An 18871-nucleotide genomic window follows, 5' to 3' on the forward strand; every position below is an offset into this window, starting at 1 on the left:
TGGTTTTTGATTGCACTTTATGGCATAGAATATTTGCTGTTGTCTTTTGTGAACCGCCCTGAGTCCCCACAGAGAGCGAGGGTGGGATATAAATACAGTTTTATTATTATTATTATCATTATTATTATAAAGTGAAATGATATTATAATTTGAAAGGAGAAGGTGGGATGTTAGGAAGGAAGGAAGGAAGGAAGGAAGGAAGGAAGGAAGGAAGGAAGGAAGGAAGGAAGGAAGGAAGGAAGGGGAAGTCCAAGACCACTCTTGCTCATGATTGGTAGGTTAAAGGTTTTTTTCCTGACATGAAGTCCAGTCGTGTCCAACTCTGGGGGTTGGTGCTCATCTCCAAGGTCACATGGCTGGCATGACTGCATAGGGCAGCATTACCTTCCCGCCAGAGCGGTACCTATTGATCTACTCACATGTGCATGTTTTCGAACTGCTAGGTTGACAGGTGCTGGGGCTAACAGTGGGAGCTTACCCCGCTCCCCAGATTTGAACCCCTGACCTTTTGGTTAGCAAGTTCAGCAGCTCAGCAGTTTAACCCACTGCGCCACAAGGGGCTCTGCTCATGATTGCCTGTAGCACAAAATATGTAGAACAAAATAAGAGAATATCTGGGGCAAAAACAGTAGATCCTGGGCTTGGAACAAAGCAGACTCTTTTTCAAAGCTCTGCCAAGACCATCAATATGTTGTTATTGTTGCTGTTGCTGTCATCGTGTGCCTTCAAGTCATTTATGACTTATGGCTACCCGAAGCCAAATCTTTTCTGGGCTTAGAATCCTAGAGTTGGGCCATCCAGTCCAACCCCCTGCCAAGAAGCAGGAAAGTTGCATTCAAAGTACCCCCGGCAGATGGCCATCTAGCTCTGCTTAAAAGCCTCCAAAGAAGGAGCCTCCACCACACTCCGAGGCAGAGAGTTCCACTGCCGAACAGCTCTCACAGTGAGGAAGTTTTTCCTCATGTTCATGTGGAATCTCCTTTCCTGTAGTTTGAAGCCATTGTTCCATGACCTAATCTCCAGGGTAGTAGAAAACAAGCTTGCTTTTCTGAGGCTAAGAGTGTATGACTTGCCAAAGGACTGAGTATTCAAACTCTGTTCTCCAGAATCATAGTCTAACACTCAAATCACTGCCATGCTAACTCATACGACTAAAATACTCTCCCAAAATGTGGATTGGTCTTACTTCTGAGTGGGCATTACCTTCTGAAATTTTGAAATCATGGCTCTCAAAATCCCCCTGTCAGTGTGTGCAGCATCTGAGCTTTTCTCAAATGTTGCCCAAATATTTTAAAACACCACATATCTTTACAGCCTTACAGATTGGAAACATCTTCAAGCATTACCACCATTTGTTGTCTCTTTCTCTTCCTTCTCAAAACAATTAAATGAAAACTGAGATTTGGAACTCTGTTACTCACCACCAAATTCTTCATTTGTGTAGGGTGGTCATGATATACTATTTTATTCATTTATCTAGCTATATTTCTATCCTACTTTTCTTTATATTCTCAAGGATCTTAGGTGACATACAAACCTCTTTTTAGAAAGTAATAAAAATAACTAATAGCCACACTGCAAAACATCCTAGTTCATCAGTATGAGTATTTTGTGAGGGCAAAGGAAGAATTTAGCTGAGATGGCTGTGCCATCTAGATAGATGTCGCTATTGCATTTGAGAAAACGAAGAGGAGCCAATTGTTAATGAAAGAGTGATAGAAATGCAAATAGGAAGTCTGAGCATGAAGCAGCACTTTAACCTTAGATTTATTTTATTTCATTCTGCTTCTTCCCAGGGGTGTTCTATCATTTCTTTCCTTTTATACGGGCACAAGCTGCTGCTGCTGCTGCTTAAAAATATTAACTCTCTCTGGCTTACGTTTTGATTTTTTCTAAACTGTTCTTATTGGAGAGCCACAGTGGTTGTCTCTAGTCCTTATAATCACACAGACAGCCTAATGAAACATAAATACCAACCAATTTTTCCAGCAAGATAGATAATTCTGATGCAATCTCTGCTGTTCTGCACAAATAATACATTTTTATTTTGCCAAATGAGCACAGAAGCTGAACAGAACCAGTTACAGTGAAGCTAACTTACACACAACAATTATAGGAATCTGCTAAATATAAGGCAAAAACATGTGTGAGGGACCTGTCCACCATTTCTCATTCTCATTCTAGAAGGGACCACCCAGAGCTGTCAATGGCATCTAGACCTTTAGCAGTGTCTACATAGCCAAAATAAAGTGGATTCGCTGCTCAGCTATTACAAGAAGTTCACACAGTGCATGGCCTGCTTTGTAGCAGAACCACTGAATCCAGCTATTAATCTGTGTCAATGGAACACAGGATTTGCTCTGGAGCTTTCTGGAGGCGCTAGAGTTATCCCACTGTTTTGGAAGTTTGGGATCCAGCCTGATCCGCTGCCTGCACCATGAAAGGACCTACTACTGTGTCACTGCCAGCAACCAACTCCCTCTTAGAGGCTTGCTGGCAATGTTGCCTTTCTAGTGATGTCATTTTAAAATCAGTTGAGAAAGTGGAACAGCAGAAATTAATTGGGACTGGGCCCACCAAAGCTGGAGGGCATACAATTCCTTTCTGTAAGATAGCAACTGGAATTAGTCTGTGATTCTTTTTCTTCCTCTACTAGAAATCCTGTGCTGGAAGGCACATATAAATTTGGAAGAAACTGGTGGTGGGCTGCTTATCTGAAGACTAACTTATCTGAAGATTGGCTACCCCTTTCTTTTATGTAGACCTTTGGATCAGGACCAATCAAAGCTGCGTGATGTTTCACAAAGATTAAATTTGATGGAACAGAGGCATGCCATGCTGACATGTTGCTGCATTGGAAGCAAACTTTGATGTTTCTGGATGCTCTCTAAATAAATCATGAAAGACATGAAAGCTGGAGTTCTCCCCATTAGTATATGGCGAGGAATCTCTATGGGAGAGGAGCAGTGCATATTTGTTTTTCAGTGTGAAGCGAAGGACTTCGCTTTTAATATTAGCTGATATTTGTAGCTCCTATGGACTGTTTCATATCGTCTACATTCTCCTGTTTTATTCCCTGGGCTTTTCACAGTGTAACATTTCTCTCAGATCTCGGAAAGATCGCTGATTCAAAAACGTAACTTTTGAAAGTTTGATTTTTCCTCCCAATATCAATGCCGTGTTTGTACACATGCATATGTTGAATGAATTAGCATTTTGCAAAAACAGAGAGAAAAAACAGGCTTTCAAAATGCTCAACAAGCAACAGCAGAAAACACAATTTGCAGCCAGCCACTGTCCTTTTGAATGTTAATTACACATTTGCCCTGTGTGAATTCAATACACAGTGCCAGTTGTCCTCAACACGCCACTCCAATTACAAAACCTACCGATGATGATAAATTTTATAGGGGAAGATCTGAAAAGCATTTAATTGCTTAACCATATTGCACAAACATTTGGGATGCGCATTTTAAAGCCATCCTGATCTACTGTGCCAGCCTTGCTTGGAGGGAGGAGGTTCAAAGCACTTCTGTCAGTCCAAGCTCCCAGGCCTATTGAATCCATGTGCTGATTAAGATGTTTATTCTGGTGCAAAGGGCTGGATCCCTCTTCATGCTTGCATATGTTTTTGTCTGCAACACTTTGCTCCTAGGCTGAGATGGATGAAATATGTGGCCTTCCAAATGTTGTCAGGCTGTAACTTTAACACAACTCTAGGTCGACACATACTTCATCCACTATTGAAGGACATGTATGGCTACAGTCTTTTACAAGGGACTAAAAAGTTACTCTTACAGCCTTTGCGGTAGTTACTCAATACTCCATCATGGTTTCTATAAGGATGTATTAAATGTGAGATGTCTTGCAGATGTTGCTGAACTGCAACTCTCATTATTCGTCACAATAGATAATGTAGATTTGGGCTGATGCAAGTTGTCCATCAACATCTGGCAGCTGCACATTTCCCAGTCCTGTATGGGATACAGAGTTATTCATCATTGACTCCTTTCTCTTTCCTTTAGTTCTTCAGAAGGATGCCAGACAGTAAGCTTTAGGAAATTAACTCATGTAGATTATATCAGTAGACACCACATGAGTTTTTTTTTAAAGGTAGAAACTGCTAATGTGAAATTTCAATTTATTTAGATTTGCAATTACTCTGATCCCTTTGTCTATAGCTTGCCTATAGTAACTGAACTGACCTCGCAGCCTGGTGCCCTCGGGATGCATTGTACAAGTGGCCAATGACTGGCTGCAGATGAAGGGAATCACGTGTTGGATGAGAGTGCAACGTAAGGCAGCAGAGAGCTTAGGCTGCAAAACTACATAATGCTTTTCTAGGAGTAAGCTCTGAGTAGATATGCATAGGTTTTCATAGTGCGAGTATTTTAATCAAGTGTCATCTGGTTATTTTTTACTGGGTGTAAAGAATTGTAATACAGTATTCTCAGACTTATTGTGTATCATAGCAAACCTTATTGAATGAATGACTTCCTAAGGAAGCATACCAAAGAATTGTGCTGGCAAACCCTAGGGAATGTGTAGAGAGGACATACAAGTATTTTGTCAGATGTGAGTAAATGAAACCATGGGTACCATGGATATGGGGACTATATTATATTTATTGCTAGGTTATATCAATTCAAGATCATATTTGACTGCTGGCAGAATGTAACTCTTCACCATATATTTTTATTGATTCTTCTCTTGTTGCACAGTGATAGCCACACTGTGTAAAGGCGTAAAGGTCAGGATCCCTCAATTGCGCAATAGACTGCCTTTGGAGGTTCCTCAACAGAGGCCAGATGACTATCTTTTGGGAGTTATATATTCCTGCATGACAGGCCGTTGGAGTAAATGGCCATTACAATCATGGAGTTTTGCAACTCTATCATTCTAGTTTCAAGAACTGCTTGGCAGTGGATGGACCTAAGAAAGAGATACGTAGAGATTGTGTTTCTAAAAGCATTTTTCCATTAGCTGCTTTAGTCTTGTCAAACCATGCTAATCAATTCTCTACCCTGAAAGTGATTCTAGATTCTAGATATTTCTGCCAATATTGGAACACCTGATAAGCCTAACATGTCATTTATGCTTTAAGATAAACACTCACATGCTGTTTTTAATAAAAGGAATCATTTATTTCAGTTTAAGGCAATCCAATAGAAACCATATTACAACAGACGTTCAACGTAGAATACAGTAGCATAAAAGATATAAATAGCCATGCAAATAAAAATAGTTGTGAAGTGGGAGGGCAATGAGGATAAAGTGAAAACATGCGAGATGGGGGTAAGAATCATCAAAAGTTAGAGGAAAGTGTTGATGTGGGGAGTAGACAATACACAGAACAGGATTTCACCATACTTTCCAATGAGGTTGTCTGGAGAATACCTATGCCACCTGAGCGTGATTTTCTGGACCTATGACTTTTCAGGTGTATCAGACTCTGTATCTGATCTTATACACACACTATACATCTTTATTCCTGGAATGTTTCACTTACACACTGCCTCTATAAACTCCAGGGCACAAATCCATACAAGCTATGCCACTTCACTCCTCTGCTCTTACAACTGGGAAGAGGACTGCTTTGCCACGTGTCATTCAACACATCCATTTGTACAGATGTGGCACACACTCCTCAGTTGTACTTGCCATTATGTAACCCTGGACAGAGAGAGGGAACACAAATACCATGGGCAAATACTGTTCAGTAGTATCTCTGCTCCTTCAGAGCTGGACATTCATGTTAAACTGACTCTTCTACATTGACCATGGTGGCTGGTGGTTCTCCTGTTACCCGAGTGGTGAATCTACTTCATGTTTCATCCTAATTGTAAAAGAGCTATTCAAGGAGCTGAACCCCTTGGAGATAGGCTTTAATACTGTGCTTAGCTCTTTTAAAGTTTGGTCTAAAACCAGAGTGGATTCCACACTCCTTGACATGGAAACCACCAGGTACCATCAAAGTTGACTTTGGTTATAAGTGGTAGGTGGGAGGTGTAGTATGACTCAATACTGTTAAAACAAAGAAAGAAGGCAGAGAAGTGATGTTTTCAGCACTTCTCTTTTTCTGGAGCTTGGAAGACCTTATATGTGTGGAGATTGCTCTTTTAAAGAAGAATCCACATACCAAAGCTAACTCACTAGAAAATCTTCCATTTATCATACCTAATTCTGGATTTCTTCTGAACTGGCTATTCAGCATGGGAGAGAATTTCATACAAAAAATGAGAATGTTGAGTTACAGTTCTTTCCACATCATCAGAAAATTCAAATCTGAGAGGGGAGAGAAATTGGGGCCTGCTTCCAGACAAGAGTTTTATCCAATAATAACTAAGGCCACATTTTATGGGGAGATCCAGACAGTTTGTTCAATAGCATTAGGAACTCCTCATCTGGAAGTACCCAGAATTCCCCAGATAGCATGGCCAACCTTAACTCCCAATATATGTTAGGATCCTCTTAACTTATGCTATCATAGAATAGGGGTCATAGTGTAACCACTTTTTTGGCATAGTGAAATGAGGTATCCAGTACTTCTTTGTGCAAGAACTTCCACCAGCAGGTAGGATTGTTACCAGAAAATGGCAGGTAGAGTTTATCCCCCTCCAACTCAAATTAATGTCTTGGTGGAGGGTAAACTGAGATGGTTCCATTGTACCCAGTTGGCAGCTCTTGCTCTCTTGGACCTCCTTCACAAACTGTGCTCCAATGACATGAAACAAGTTTTTTTGCCTAAGAGATCTGAAGGATTCAGGCCAGCTTCTCTGGGATGGAATTTTGTCCAGATTATCAGCTTCCCTGCAGTATCTTGAGAGCAAGTGACATGGGAAGATAGCACGGTTTTTTGAACAGGGATTTTAATGGGTTGAGATTTAAATTTCAGTAGATTAAAACAAAGTTATTTACAAACATTGGAGATGTCTTGTGAAAGATAGGTCAAATATATGGTCAATACTTGAGACAAACTTGAAAAAGGGAAGCTGGAGAATATTTTTGTGGACCTGCATAACAACATCTTTGGACTCTCAGAAGCTTTTCCAACTATGACCATTAATCCTAGAGCAGTTAGGAACTCAGTGGTCATAATTTCATATTGATTTCACTTCCAGTTTTCCTCTAAGAGTTTGATCTAGAGGTTTTGAATCTACTTAAGTAACATCATTTGGAGATAGCAATCCCTCATTGTTTTGGGGCAGTCAGTGCTGTTATGGGAAGAGATGGATATGTGTTGGTAGTGATATGGGGGAAATGATGAAGGAAAGGAGGTGGTCCTGGAAAACTGGAGACTATGGATGAGGAGAAAAAGGATGTTAAAACAATAAGGAAAAAGCTTCTTTGCCAGCAGTATCAGTGAGGCAATCTACAAGTGAAGCACATGTGGAAAAGGCCACTTGTTGGAACATTTGGTGTTAACAAGGGACTGGATGATATGCTTGACTAAGAATTTGTAAAGTGTAAGCCACCCTGAGTCAATGGAAGAGGACGGTTGTATTACTGAAACAAAAAAACAATATAAGGGCTTCCCAGAAAAATGAAGTAACTGCTTGGGAACTTGCTGAGACTCTGTTCCTGACTTCTCCAAAGCAAGAACAGAGAGCCTGAAGTCCAAAAGCATCTGGAGGACAACAGGTTTCTCACCTCTCTCCCCCTTAGCACTATATGCATGTTGTGTGATCCAGGCCAGCTGGAGTTTTTACGCAGCAGCTCTGTATCTTACAAAAGATTCATATGTTGCAAGGACCCAGTAAAGTGCAACACCAGAATGTGGAAAGAACTACAACCATGGATCACATGGGAAGCAACTTTCCTCATCCCTCTGTAAACACATATTTAAAGCCTAAACCTCAAGCCTCTGCTGCCTGAGAAGGCTGGCTATTGATGTAATGCTACTAACTTGAGGGTCAGAACTGCAATAACGTCAAAAATCTGGCCCAGTTTTAATTTTCATCTCTCTTATTCAGAATGTCATATACAGAACATACAAAATCTCAAACTCTAAAAATGATTGTTTGCTGAAAACCAGGGCTTTATAAAAATGAAAGGGAACATAACAGAGGCACAGAAACAAACCAAAGGACAAACGGTTCAGGTCTGCATGAATATTTGCCAAAGTAGATTTACAAAGTATTAAAGGGGATTTTAACAACCAAGGGACAGGATGCAGAACAAAGAACAGCAATAACACTAGTAGCTTAAGAGATGACAATCACACAGACACTTGATCACAATATTCAGCCTGCCAGGTCAATCCATAAGCTGAGCCATTACAAAGCAAGAAGACGAAGGGCAGCAGGTGGACTATAAAAAAACAAGTCATTCAGAAACCGATGTGGGGTTAGGAAAAATGGAGAGATGCTTGGAGATTGGGGAAGTAGTTGTTCCATCACACACACCATAAAGCAAAACACACGAGAGACAGGATTCCTGCCACCTCCATAACCTTCCCAAGTACAAGGAAGTTTGCCAATGATTGGGGTTTTCATGTATAAAAAAGACAAAACACATTTCCCCCAAATTGCTGCATCTCAAGGCTGGGGTATCTTTACCAATTATGCATACTACTTTGCCAAAAATACAGAACAGACCAGTTCCTGCTTTTGGGCTTTTTGAGATGAAAAGAGTAGATTGTGGCTTTTCATGTTGTGTTGTGGCCTCTGCCTTGAGGTCTGCCCCCAGGGAATTGATGAGCGACACAAGAGTGTGACTAGTGTTTTGTTGGCACCTGTCTGCTGTGCTCTTTTTTCTGCCTCTCCTGATCTTCAAATCTCTGTCTGAAGGGTGTGTCCTGTAGGGGTGTATGGAGGGGGTGCTGGGCTGGGTTTGATGCCGCGTCCCTTCATGTAGGAGATGAACTGATCTGGGATCTCCGCCAGGACGTCCTTAGCCAGCCGGGCCATGCTCAGAACGTGGTTCCCTGTACGGTCAATGTAATCTCGAAATGGAACAAACTGGGAGGGGAAAAATAATATTTCAGAGACATCAAAAGCAGAATAAAAGATTATTTAAAAGCCAATGTCCTAAGTCCAATTTCTAGTTCCAGCTAAAAGGGATTTCTTGAATCAATGCTGAACCAAGTCAACACTTAGGTAAATTTCATTTACAACAAAAAAAAATCTCAAAAAAGCTACTTTTTTGGATGAGGGTTCTTGGAATTCTTCACACAAAGAAACCACTGGCTATACAGGATCAAAATTTTGGGTACTGTAGGTGACAAAATTTTCTAAGCTGTACTCTTAAATTTCTGTTTTGACACCTTTTGACCCCCCCCCCCCCCCCCCCCCCCGAAATGGCTGGTTCTGCTGTTCCTCACTTTTGGTCTTGCTGAAGGTATTATTTCCACACACCACATTACAAGCAGAGAAATCTTCTGTTCTTAACTATTCTGAAACAACAGTGGCACACAATTTCAGAGGCCAAGTAGGCAGATTACTGTATGTGCTCATGTATAAGTCAACCTCATGTATAAATTGAGGCCCTTGATCACTGCCTCCATTTCCCTCCTCAGGCATTTAAAAAGGCCAGAAGCAATGCCATAGAGGACGTCAGTGCTTTTAGAAAGATTATTCCAGAATAGATAAAGCTCTTTGTTCACTTCTCTACTCAGAAAGGACACAGTTCCTTTTTTTTTTTGTTATGAATCAAAACACAGTACGTTACACTAACCCATGAATAAATCAACTCAAGTTTTTAGGTGATTTTTTTGACTAAAATATCTAGACGTAGGCATGAGGATATAGGGTATATTGAATCTTTTTCTTTTAATTACCTGAACAATGTCACGTTCAGCAATCTTCCCACGAGATGAAATTCGAATATCATCCCCATCCAACTCCACCATAGCTATCCATTGCAAGAAAAAGGATTAGAAACAACAAGGATTAATCACTAAGAATGAAGAACCATTACAACAGGTTCTCAAAACCCATCTGTTTAATGGCTGATTAGCAGACCAATTGTCTCAAAAAGGCAATTTGAGGAAATGGCACAGCTATTTTCTTGGTCAGACTTAAACAGGATTTGCATTCTTGTTTTTTGCATATTGGCCCCATCAGTGTTCATTTGTCATTATTCACTGGATGGTACAATTAATTAGTTATATTTTAGCTGTTAATTATATTATGCAGACTTCAAGCAAGGAACTGATTTTTGCACTGGAGGCTGACAAATATGAGACATTAGATATGTGGTGCAAACATATTATCACAATTAGTTCAGTGTCTTCAGCATATATTGCTGTTTGCAAATCTTTTAAAAATGAAGCATATAACTTCTGTTCAGTTTCATCCATTGATGGTTCTGCAGTCTTTCTTTTCTGGTTTTCTTTCTAAATACATATGTGCAATCCAGGTATGTGGTGAGCATTTAATACCTAAGGATATATGTTACACACACCCAACAATTTATCTCTATGCTTTCATCTTCTCTCTGTTTTAGTTTAAAAATACTATAAGAGTTTGAGGGGGAAGGGTCTTGCTTGAATATTTTCTAACAAAACTTATGAAGGATTATATTTTTTTTCCTTTTGTGCTTCTAGAAGCATTATGGCACCAAAAACATATAGGCAAACTGAAAGGCTGCTGGAAAAACGCTCACAGACTGAGAGCTCACATATTAAGAGAGGTGACATTGCGTTGCCATCAAGGAATTCAGAATTATCTTTGCAAGAAGCTCCACAATGTGTGTCTATAAGTGTCCAATTCATTGCTGGCTGCATTGTTGGAATAGTCTACAGCTCATTATAAGAAAATATTGATACTTTTCTTCACTAACCAAAATGCACACAATATATTGTGCAAGCTTTTGAAGTTCCACTGTCTTCTTCATCATATAAGAGAAGAAAGTGATGATGTTAAGAGTTATAGGCCCATATTTGTAGTCAGATGCTGCTTTTGTTATAATTCAGTTGGTTTGGTCTGATCTTCTCAATGCAGGCCAAGATCATTTTCTTTCTTGCCTACTATGTGAAGACTGAGGCAAGGACAGTAAACTCTATTAGCAGTAATACAGTAATCTCTCTTGGGAACCAGCTTTTTGTTGTCCTTTGTGAAGCCATAGATCGCTTAGGCCAGTGGGTTTCTGGGTGTTTTGGCCTACAACTCCCAGAAATCCCAGCCAGTTTACCAGGGACCCACAGGTTGAGAACCACTGCCTTAGGCAGAGAACAAAATTCATTGGGTCCTCCACACCCTTACAGGGCATTCTGAAGCAAAATATTTGCTTTTTTAAACATAGGAGTTTATTTCTATGTGTTGTTGACAACATATCAGTGTTGGTGCACAATGTTGTGCATAGTAAATAACATGGATGTTAGGTGGCCAACCTTGCAGTTGGCCAGACTGTGGAAGTTTCTGTCTGTGTTGTTCCATGAGCACATTTTTATGGGTGGCTGATACAGTTAATTTTGCTGTGGGTTCAGCATAAGGTTGTGATTACTTCATGCTAGCTTTAGCCCAATCATAGCTGCTGCCAATGCAGCATGTATATAGCATAATAAGATTTTTTTAGTAAAGGCATATGTAATACCTCACATTTCATTATTGGAAATAATTTGACACAAACTTCATCCTTACCATCAAATTCAGCCTGGCCAACTCCCACAATGATTATGGACATTGGAAGCTTGGCAGCCTTAGAACCAATAGGAAACAGAAGAGAATTAATGCAATTGTGGAGGCTGGGAGGATTAAGGTCAAGAGATGTGGAGAAAGTAAAAGGAACAGTGTGGATTTCAGAAATCAAGTTATAAGGCAACTTATTTTTCTCCAGATGTTGTTGGATTGCAACTTTTCAAATACTAGCTAGCATTAGCCAATGGTGAAGGATGATGGGAGTTACAATTGAACAACAACTAGAAGTGATGGGAATCACAGTTTGGTACCATCTGGTTGAACACACAGTCTCCATCAGAAGCATAGAGTTATTGAAGTAACTATGTGAAGCATTAAGTACTATTGGCTAAATCCAATTGTTGGCCCCAGCTAGCAGAGAACAAGTGGGAATAAGGTATGTTTATACTTATGCAGAGCTTATTGATTCAATGGTTCTTTCCAGGTTGGCACTCATTAATTGGATTTAACCCTAGGTGGCTCCTGAATCTTTTTAGAAACGTTACATTAGTGGTGCTATCACAGCAGAAATTAGCTACAAAGTAGAAAGAAGTATATTCATAGTTCTCAGTATTTCCCAAGCTTAATAAAAGAATTAGTCTCAAATTTGCTGTTTAGAGCTAGTGGATGTCTCATATTTTTGGTATAGAGAAATACATCTCCGCTGCGACTTATGCAGCTGATGTTCCTACTTGAAGCTAAAGGGTTTTTTTTTTAAAAAAAAATTTAAACATTCTGGCAGAAATCACTTTCCTGTGCTTTTGCTGAATTGCCAATGCAACACCTTTGTCTGTGCTACTCACGTTGACAATTGCTTCCTTTGTCTGGGCCATATCTGAAATCACACCATCGGTGATGATGAGCAAAACAAAGTATTGGGAGCCATCCTGCACAGCTGCAGCATATCTGTATTAGAAGGAACAAAGTTGAATTCTGTTAGAAAGGCCCGAAATCTTCCTTTGAAATGCAATCTTTTGGCCTGAATGAAGGTAATACTAGACTTCATTTGCCCTTATGCATTTTCAACACACACTACTTGGGAAGTTGGTCCCTGGCAACTGCTCATAGCACATTTCTGATGAGGGCCGGGAGACAAAATGAAAATGTGCAAGAGAAAATGCATCTCCTCATTTCCAGTACAAAAGGAACTTTTGCTGTGGGACTCACCAATGCCAGTACATTTTCCAGACCAGTATCATTTAGAGGTCAATGTCTTGTGAAGTTTAAGCTTATATATGATGACTGATATCCAACATCAGCTCAACAGAAGGAATATAATGAGTGCTGGATTTACATAAGAGCTAATTAAATTACATCTTTGTTTTCTTTCCTGCTGGGCAAGATTGCAAGATTTCATTTGATAAATTGTTGCTGCTTTTCTCTTTACTAAATCACAATGGCATAAGTCTTACATCATCGCAACCCATTTTTATGGTCATTGCTTAGATTGAAATTTGGTTCTGACCTCTTAATGATCAAAATGCCTGCCCTCTAAACTCACCTTGTAAGCATTGCAACCTCTCCCAACATGACAGAATTCAAAGACAAAACTGTGTTCGTCTGGATCAGTATGCAAAGGGATATTACAGAAAGTGAGTTGTTGGGGAGTGGCAGTGGAAAACCAAGCTACAGAATCAAATCTACCTAATACAGTGGACCTGCCATATCTCAAGGGTTTGATTTGAAGACAAACTGCAGATATAGAAAGATGTAGATGATTGTGTCCCATATTAAATGACAGCAATCAAAGGTCTGGAGAACAAGCCCTATGAGGAGCGGCTTAAAGAACTGGGCATGTTTAGCCTGCAGAAGAGAAGGCTGAGAGGAGACATGATAGCCATGTACAAATACGTGAAGGGAAGTCATAGGGAGGAGGGAGCAAGCTTGTTTTCTGCTGCCCTGCAGACTAGGATGCGGAACAATGGCTTCAAACTACAGGAAAGGAGATTCCACCTGAACATCAGGAAGAACTTCCTCACTGTGAGGGCTGTTCGGCAGTGGAACTCTCTCCCCCAGACTGTGGTGGAGGCTCCTTCTTTGGAGGCTTTTAAACAGAGGCTGGATGGTCATCTGTCGGGGGTGCTTTGAATGCAATTTCCTGCTTCTTAGCAGGGGGTTGGACTAGATGGCCTATGAGGTCTCTTCCAACTCTACTATTCTATGATTCTATGATTCAATGTGAATGTGTACACCTCAGTCCATCTCAATTCACATCACCACCATTAACTAATATGGGGCATGATGATTCAAAATCCCAGAGTCAGAAGGCCCATTGAACATGTATACTTCTCAGTGCCTCAGGGGTTATATATATATAACCCCTTCTTGTCCCAAAATGTTGTTTTTTTAAAACAAAACATGCAACATCTCCCCCCCCCAAATAGTATTTTGTTAAAAAAACAACAACAGGTTTCTTCCTTTACTGCTACTTTTTAAAAAATGGACTGGTCTTTTCACTTTCATGAATTGAAAAGACGAAAGGACTGTTTTTTTCCACCCTGAGTCCCCTTGGGGAGATAGGTGCAGGATATAAATAAAGTGTTGTTGTTGTTGTTATTATTATTATTTTCAATGGGGTGTTTCAATATCCTGAGGCAGTTTTTCTTATTGAGGAAGATCAAATTTGTTAATATTATTTGCATCTTTGTTGGGGCTCAGGATCCTTACCGATTCCCATTTTCTCCTGGTATCTCATGTATGCACGTGGCCTCTGGATTGCGCACTCAAACAAGCATCTCCCATGCTTTGTGATAGCATCATGTTAGAGCATCCAGAGGCTTCCGTACTATTGGTGCAGTGATCCCACTTTTGCTTTTATTCCAGATTTAAATAAGCAATCCAAGTTCTCAATTTATTTTTTAGCAAGAGGGTTCAGCACCTTGGATAGCTCCTTTCAAAATGTAAATGATTTCCAGAGTGTTCACTGGACCACTAAGACAGGATCCTCTGGATACCCCTGCATTTACAGGACATACCTCGCAACATGGTTAACTACCGGCGCAAAGTTCGTTGGACCATAAAGCTGCACTGTCTTGAGGCTCTGGTGGTAGGCTTCAAGGATTCCTTCTATGCCACTACAATGAGGATTGTCAGAGTTGCCATTCTGCATTAGAGAAGGGGAGACACAACTATAAGGAAAGTTCTTGAGTAGAGACTGCAGCCTTACTTCCTTTCTTATGCTCTTTCAATTCCTCTTCCAACTCATTCGTATCACTCCCTTTCAGTTAATAACACATTTAGCATTGACTATAAGGCCCATAGGTCACATGCAAGTCCTTGGGGCATTTTGTTTTGTTATCCTCTTGGAACACCAAAAGCCTTTTCCAGATACACCCCAAAATCGTCCTCTAATATGTCTACTCCTGGGAGCCTCTGGGATAGCATTTTCCCCCCTCAAAATTAGTTACAGCTCTCCAATCTTATTTTCGCTACTTCTCCCAGCTTTAAGGGGTTTTACAAAACCAGGAGAGGCTTTTGAATGAACAGATGTTTTGTCTGTTAGTAGACCCATCTGGAAGCAAAGAGTTCCATTGTAAGAGTTTGTTCAGCAGTGGAACTCTCTGCCCCAGAGTGCGGCAGAGGCTTCTTCTTTGACGGCTTTTAAGCAGAAGCTGGATGGCCATCTATTGGGGGTGCTTTGAATGTGATTTTCCTTCTTGGCAGGGGGGCTGGACTGGATGGCCCAAAGGATCTCTTTCAACTCTATGATTCTATGGTTCTATGATTCAAAGCATAATACAGAAGCAATTTCTGAATGCTCAACAGATCTCAGGAAAGTTGCTTTTTGAACAAATATGAATCTCCCATGTAGCAATGGCCAGAACTGTGAGAGTTGTAGTACTGCAACAGTAAGGCATCATTCATACCAAGGGGAACTCATGGGAGACACGGCCATCAGGTGGGATCTTGGCTCCAAACCCAAGTGCTGGGAACATTTTGTCACTGTCATAGTCCTGGATAATCTCGCCCACAGCCTTCAGTGCCATAGCATATGCATTGAGCTGATAAGGATTCATGTAGTGAAGTGAAGTTGACTGAGAGGGGTTGCCTGCCAAAGAAGAGAGGAAGAAATTGAGAACAGCCCTTTGTTCATTCTTTGGAAGTCTATAGTGTTTGTGATGACAGCTGACCTGTAGTAGTCTTTAGTATGCAGTATCAGGTTAAGACTCTTGTACCTCTCAAGCATTGCATTAGTTTGCTTTGTAACTTCACAAACAGACATTGTAAACAGTATTTCAAACACTGCTTTATACACCATAAAACAACGTTGTAGTGCTGTTTGATCAACTGTATTCTCTTTTAAGCATTAGATTAAAATATTTTTATTCTCTCAGGCATTTTAATGTTTTGCATGTTAAGTATTTGAAGAATGTTGTAAACACTAGCGGGAAGGTTTTCACTGATGTTTTATTAACTGCACTATTTTCTATTGATTTTAATAGCTTTATTGTATATTTTACCATGGCAATTTGTTAAACTACCATGGAATAAATATTATGGAAGGCAGTGCATAAACAGCTTAAACAAACAAATGAGTGGCATAGAAAAAGAAAGCATCAGGCAATTTCTCTCTGCTGAGTTGGTCCATGCAACGTACTGTTTGCACGCATACCTGTTTTCTGAAACTTCTCCAAGTCTGGCCAAGAATTAAGATCAGAGGGCCTCCTTTCTGGCATACTAATGAGAACTGTTAGTCTGCTGGGCCACTGCATTACTTTTTAATATTGATTTTCTTCTACAAAGTAATGAACAGGCAATGCAATGAGCAATTTATTAAGGAAGGCTGTATTAACGTAAGTATTCCTTTTGAAAAGCATTATTCTAGAAGTCATATTATACTTCCTTGTGCAATGCCTTTGCCTCTAGCTATGCAAGAAGAGTAGGAATATCTGCTATCTCCAAGTTCCTGATTGGCTGTGGAGTACATTTGGTTGAAAGCCAGTCATTCCTGCAAACCCGGGAATGAAATATAAATTTCTGCCCTTTACTGGCAAGCAATATGCCCCTCCCCTTCTGGTGTGCAAGGATAGCTGAATGATCCCCAGATGCATGTGCCACAGCCAACGAGTGACCAAGGCAACCTTTACACACTTGGAGAATGAGGTGCCAATGTGATTCTAGGTTGCATTAATAGGAGTATAATGTTGAGATTGAGGGAAGCCGTTGTCTCACTCTATTCTGTGTTGGTCAGATCTCACCTGGAATACTATGTCCAGTTCTGGGCACCACAATTCAAGAAGGGCATTGACAAGTTGAAACATGTTCAGAGAAGGGAGACCAAAACAATAAAAGGTTTGGAAGTGAAGCCCTATGAGGAACATCTGAGGGAGTTGGGTATATTTAGCTTGGAGAAAAGAAGGCTGAGAGGGGATATGATAACCATTTTATATATTTGAAAGGATGTCACATTGAGGAGAGAACAAGCTGTTTTTGGCTATTCTGGACAGCAGGACACAAAGCAATGGATTCATATTGTAGGGGGAAAGATTCCACTTAAACATTAGGAAGAACTTGAGGGTAAGAGCTGTTTGGCAGTGGAATATGCTGCTTTGGAGTGTGGTGGAGTCTCCTTCTCTGGAGATTTTTAAGCAAAGGCTGAATGGCCATCTGTCAAGAGTGCTTTCATTGTGCTATTCCTGAATGGCATGGGGTTGGACTGGTTGGCACTTGTCTCTTCCAGCTCTATGACTCTTTGATTTTGTAGTGCATAATCATTTACAATTTTCCAGCAATTGCATTGTATCTTGTATTTTGAGCGTACATGGAGGGTTTTGGAGGGAGAAAGAGTCTAATCCCCCTTCCCACAGTTGGAAGCAGCTCCAAGAGAAAAATAATTCCTTCCATTAGATCTCTTGCTAGAATGGTAGTGCTGCTTCCCCTGAAAATTACCCAACTATATTTAATCTTTATTTGTATGTATGCATTTTCAATCTGCTTGAATTTACAGTGACCCATGGGTTTCATAGGGTTTTCCTAGGGAAGGAATAGTTAGAGGTGACTTTGCCAGCTCTTTCCTCTGAAATAACTACCAGATTATATTTTAGGGAGAAGGTAGGGTCAGCACAGGTGAACAGCTGTCTCTTTGGAATTCTTTTGTACTGCAGTGCATACTTGGCACGCAAACCAGACAGTTGTTTTGAGCATGCATTAGTGTGTTGTCACTGAATCCTGTTTAACTAAGCAAGATTTAATAGGAACACAAAGTTCATATTTCAGTTTTCATGTCTAAAGTGGTTTGAAACTTTATGGACAAGGTTGCTGCAGGGTAGAAAGGACTAGTCTGTGCAATGCTGCACATAGCCTCATCACACTGGGTCATAGTTCGCATGCACTTTTATCCCAACCAGGCTTACTTTTAGCATAGAATGTTTCATTAAACTGGATGTAAGCAAACAGCGTTTCTGGATTTAACACTGAATAGAATAGCATGGTGTCATCTGTTTTTCACAATGGGCAGTATAACCCTAACTCAGAAATGTGTCAGCAGATTTCAGAAGTATGTTGACAAAATAATCTCTTGGAAGAACTGCTCTGGGAGCCAAGATCTGCCAGAAGAAGAGGCTCCTCTCCCCACCAAAAAGGGAAGAGAAGGCATCAGGAGAGGAAGGAGCCAAGTCACACCTGAAGTAAATCCCAGTCCCCAGGCCAGAGGCAAAGCCAGAATGCTCAATTGGCTGTCTTTGTGCATTGTGATTATATTCCCAAATGACTGCATACTCCCTGGGGGGAAAAGGCCTATGAAACTCAATGGATCTTTTAAACATGTTTGTGACTATGCTGAAACTAGATTCAATAAGTATGTACATCTCAAAATGTATCTGGTAAACTTTGGGAAATAAATATAGGTTCTGTAAAATATTTACTATCAAAGCAACTTACCATTAGAAGCTGTGAAGTCAATGGCCACAGTGAAATTGATCTGCGTCCTGCAAAAAGGTCACAGAACAAATATTCATTATTATGCCAATCAGCACCTTGATTAGCCCAGGTCTCTGGGTGACACCTTGGACTTTCACATCTCGAATTCATCTTTCCTTTCTACCATCAATCATAAATACAGTAGACCCTTTGTACCTGCTTGGGTATCAAAATCCATGGATGCCAAGTCCCATTATATACAGTGGTATAGTAAAATGGTCCCCTTTATTCAAAACTACAATATTGAGCTTCCTTTTTCGATTTTAAAAATAGTATTTTCAAATCGTGGCTGTGGAAATGGAGGGTTGATTGTATATACAAGCCTCATGTTTTAT

General features: G+C 40.3%; 1 protein-coding gene across 2 annotated transcripts in view; it reads right to left on the minus strand.

Moving 5' to 3' along the window:
• Window positions 1-5120: 5120 nt before the first annotated feature.
• Window positions 5121-18871, minus strand: part of LOC100561760 (copine-5) — a 185775-nt gene continuing 172024 nt past the window's right edge. For both annotated transcript variants that reach the window (XM_062978409.1, XM_062978410.1), the window contains 7 exons: window positions 18498-18544; window positions 15485-15666; window positions 14594-14721; window positions 12422-12524; window positions 11583-11640; window positions 9779-9852; window positions 5121-8960 (listed from right to left, as the gene is read on the minus strand). In XM_062978409.1, coding sequence (XP_062834479.1) covers window positions 8772-8960; window positions 9779-9852; window positions 11583-11640; window positions 12422-12524; window positions 14594-14721; window positions 15485-15666; window positions 18498-18544 — 781 coding nt within the window. In that variant the 3' untranslated portion in view covers window positions 5121-8771. The remainder of the gene's footprint in view (window positions 8961-9778; window positions 9853-11582; window positions 11641-12421; window positions 12525-14593; window positions 14722-15484; window positions 15667-18497; window positions 18545-18871) is intronic.

The sequence above is a fragment of the Anolis carolinensis genome, chromosome 4 (genome assembly GCF_035594765.1).
Source record: "Anolis carolinensis isolate JA03-04 chromosome 4, rAnoCar3.1.pri, whole genome shotgun sequence".
Classification (NCBI taxonomy): domain Eukaryota; kingdom Metazoa; phylum Chordata; class Lepidosauria; order Squamata; family Dactyloidae; genus Anolis; species Anolis carolinensis.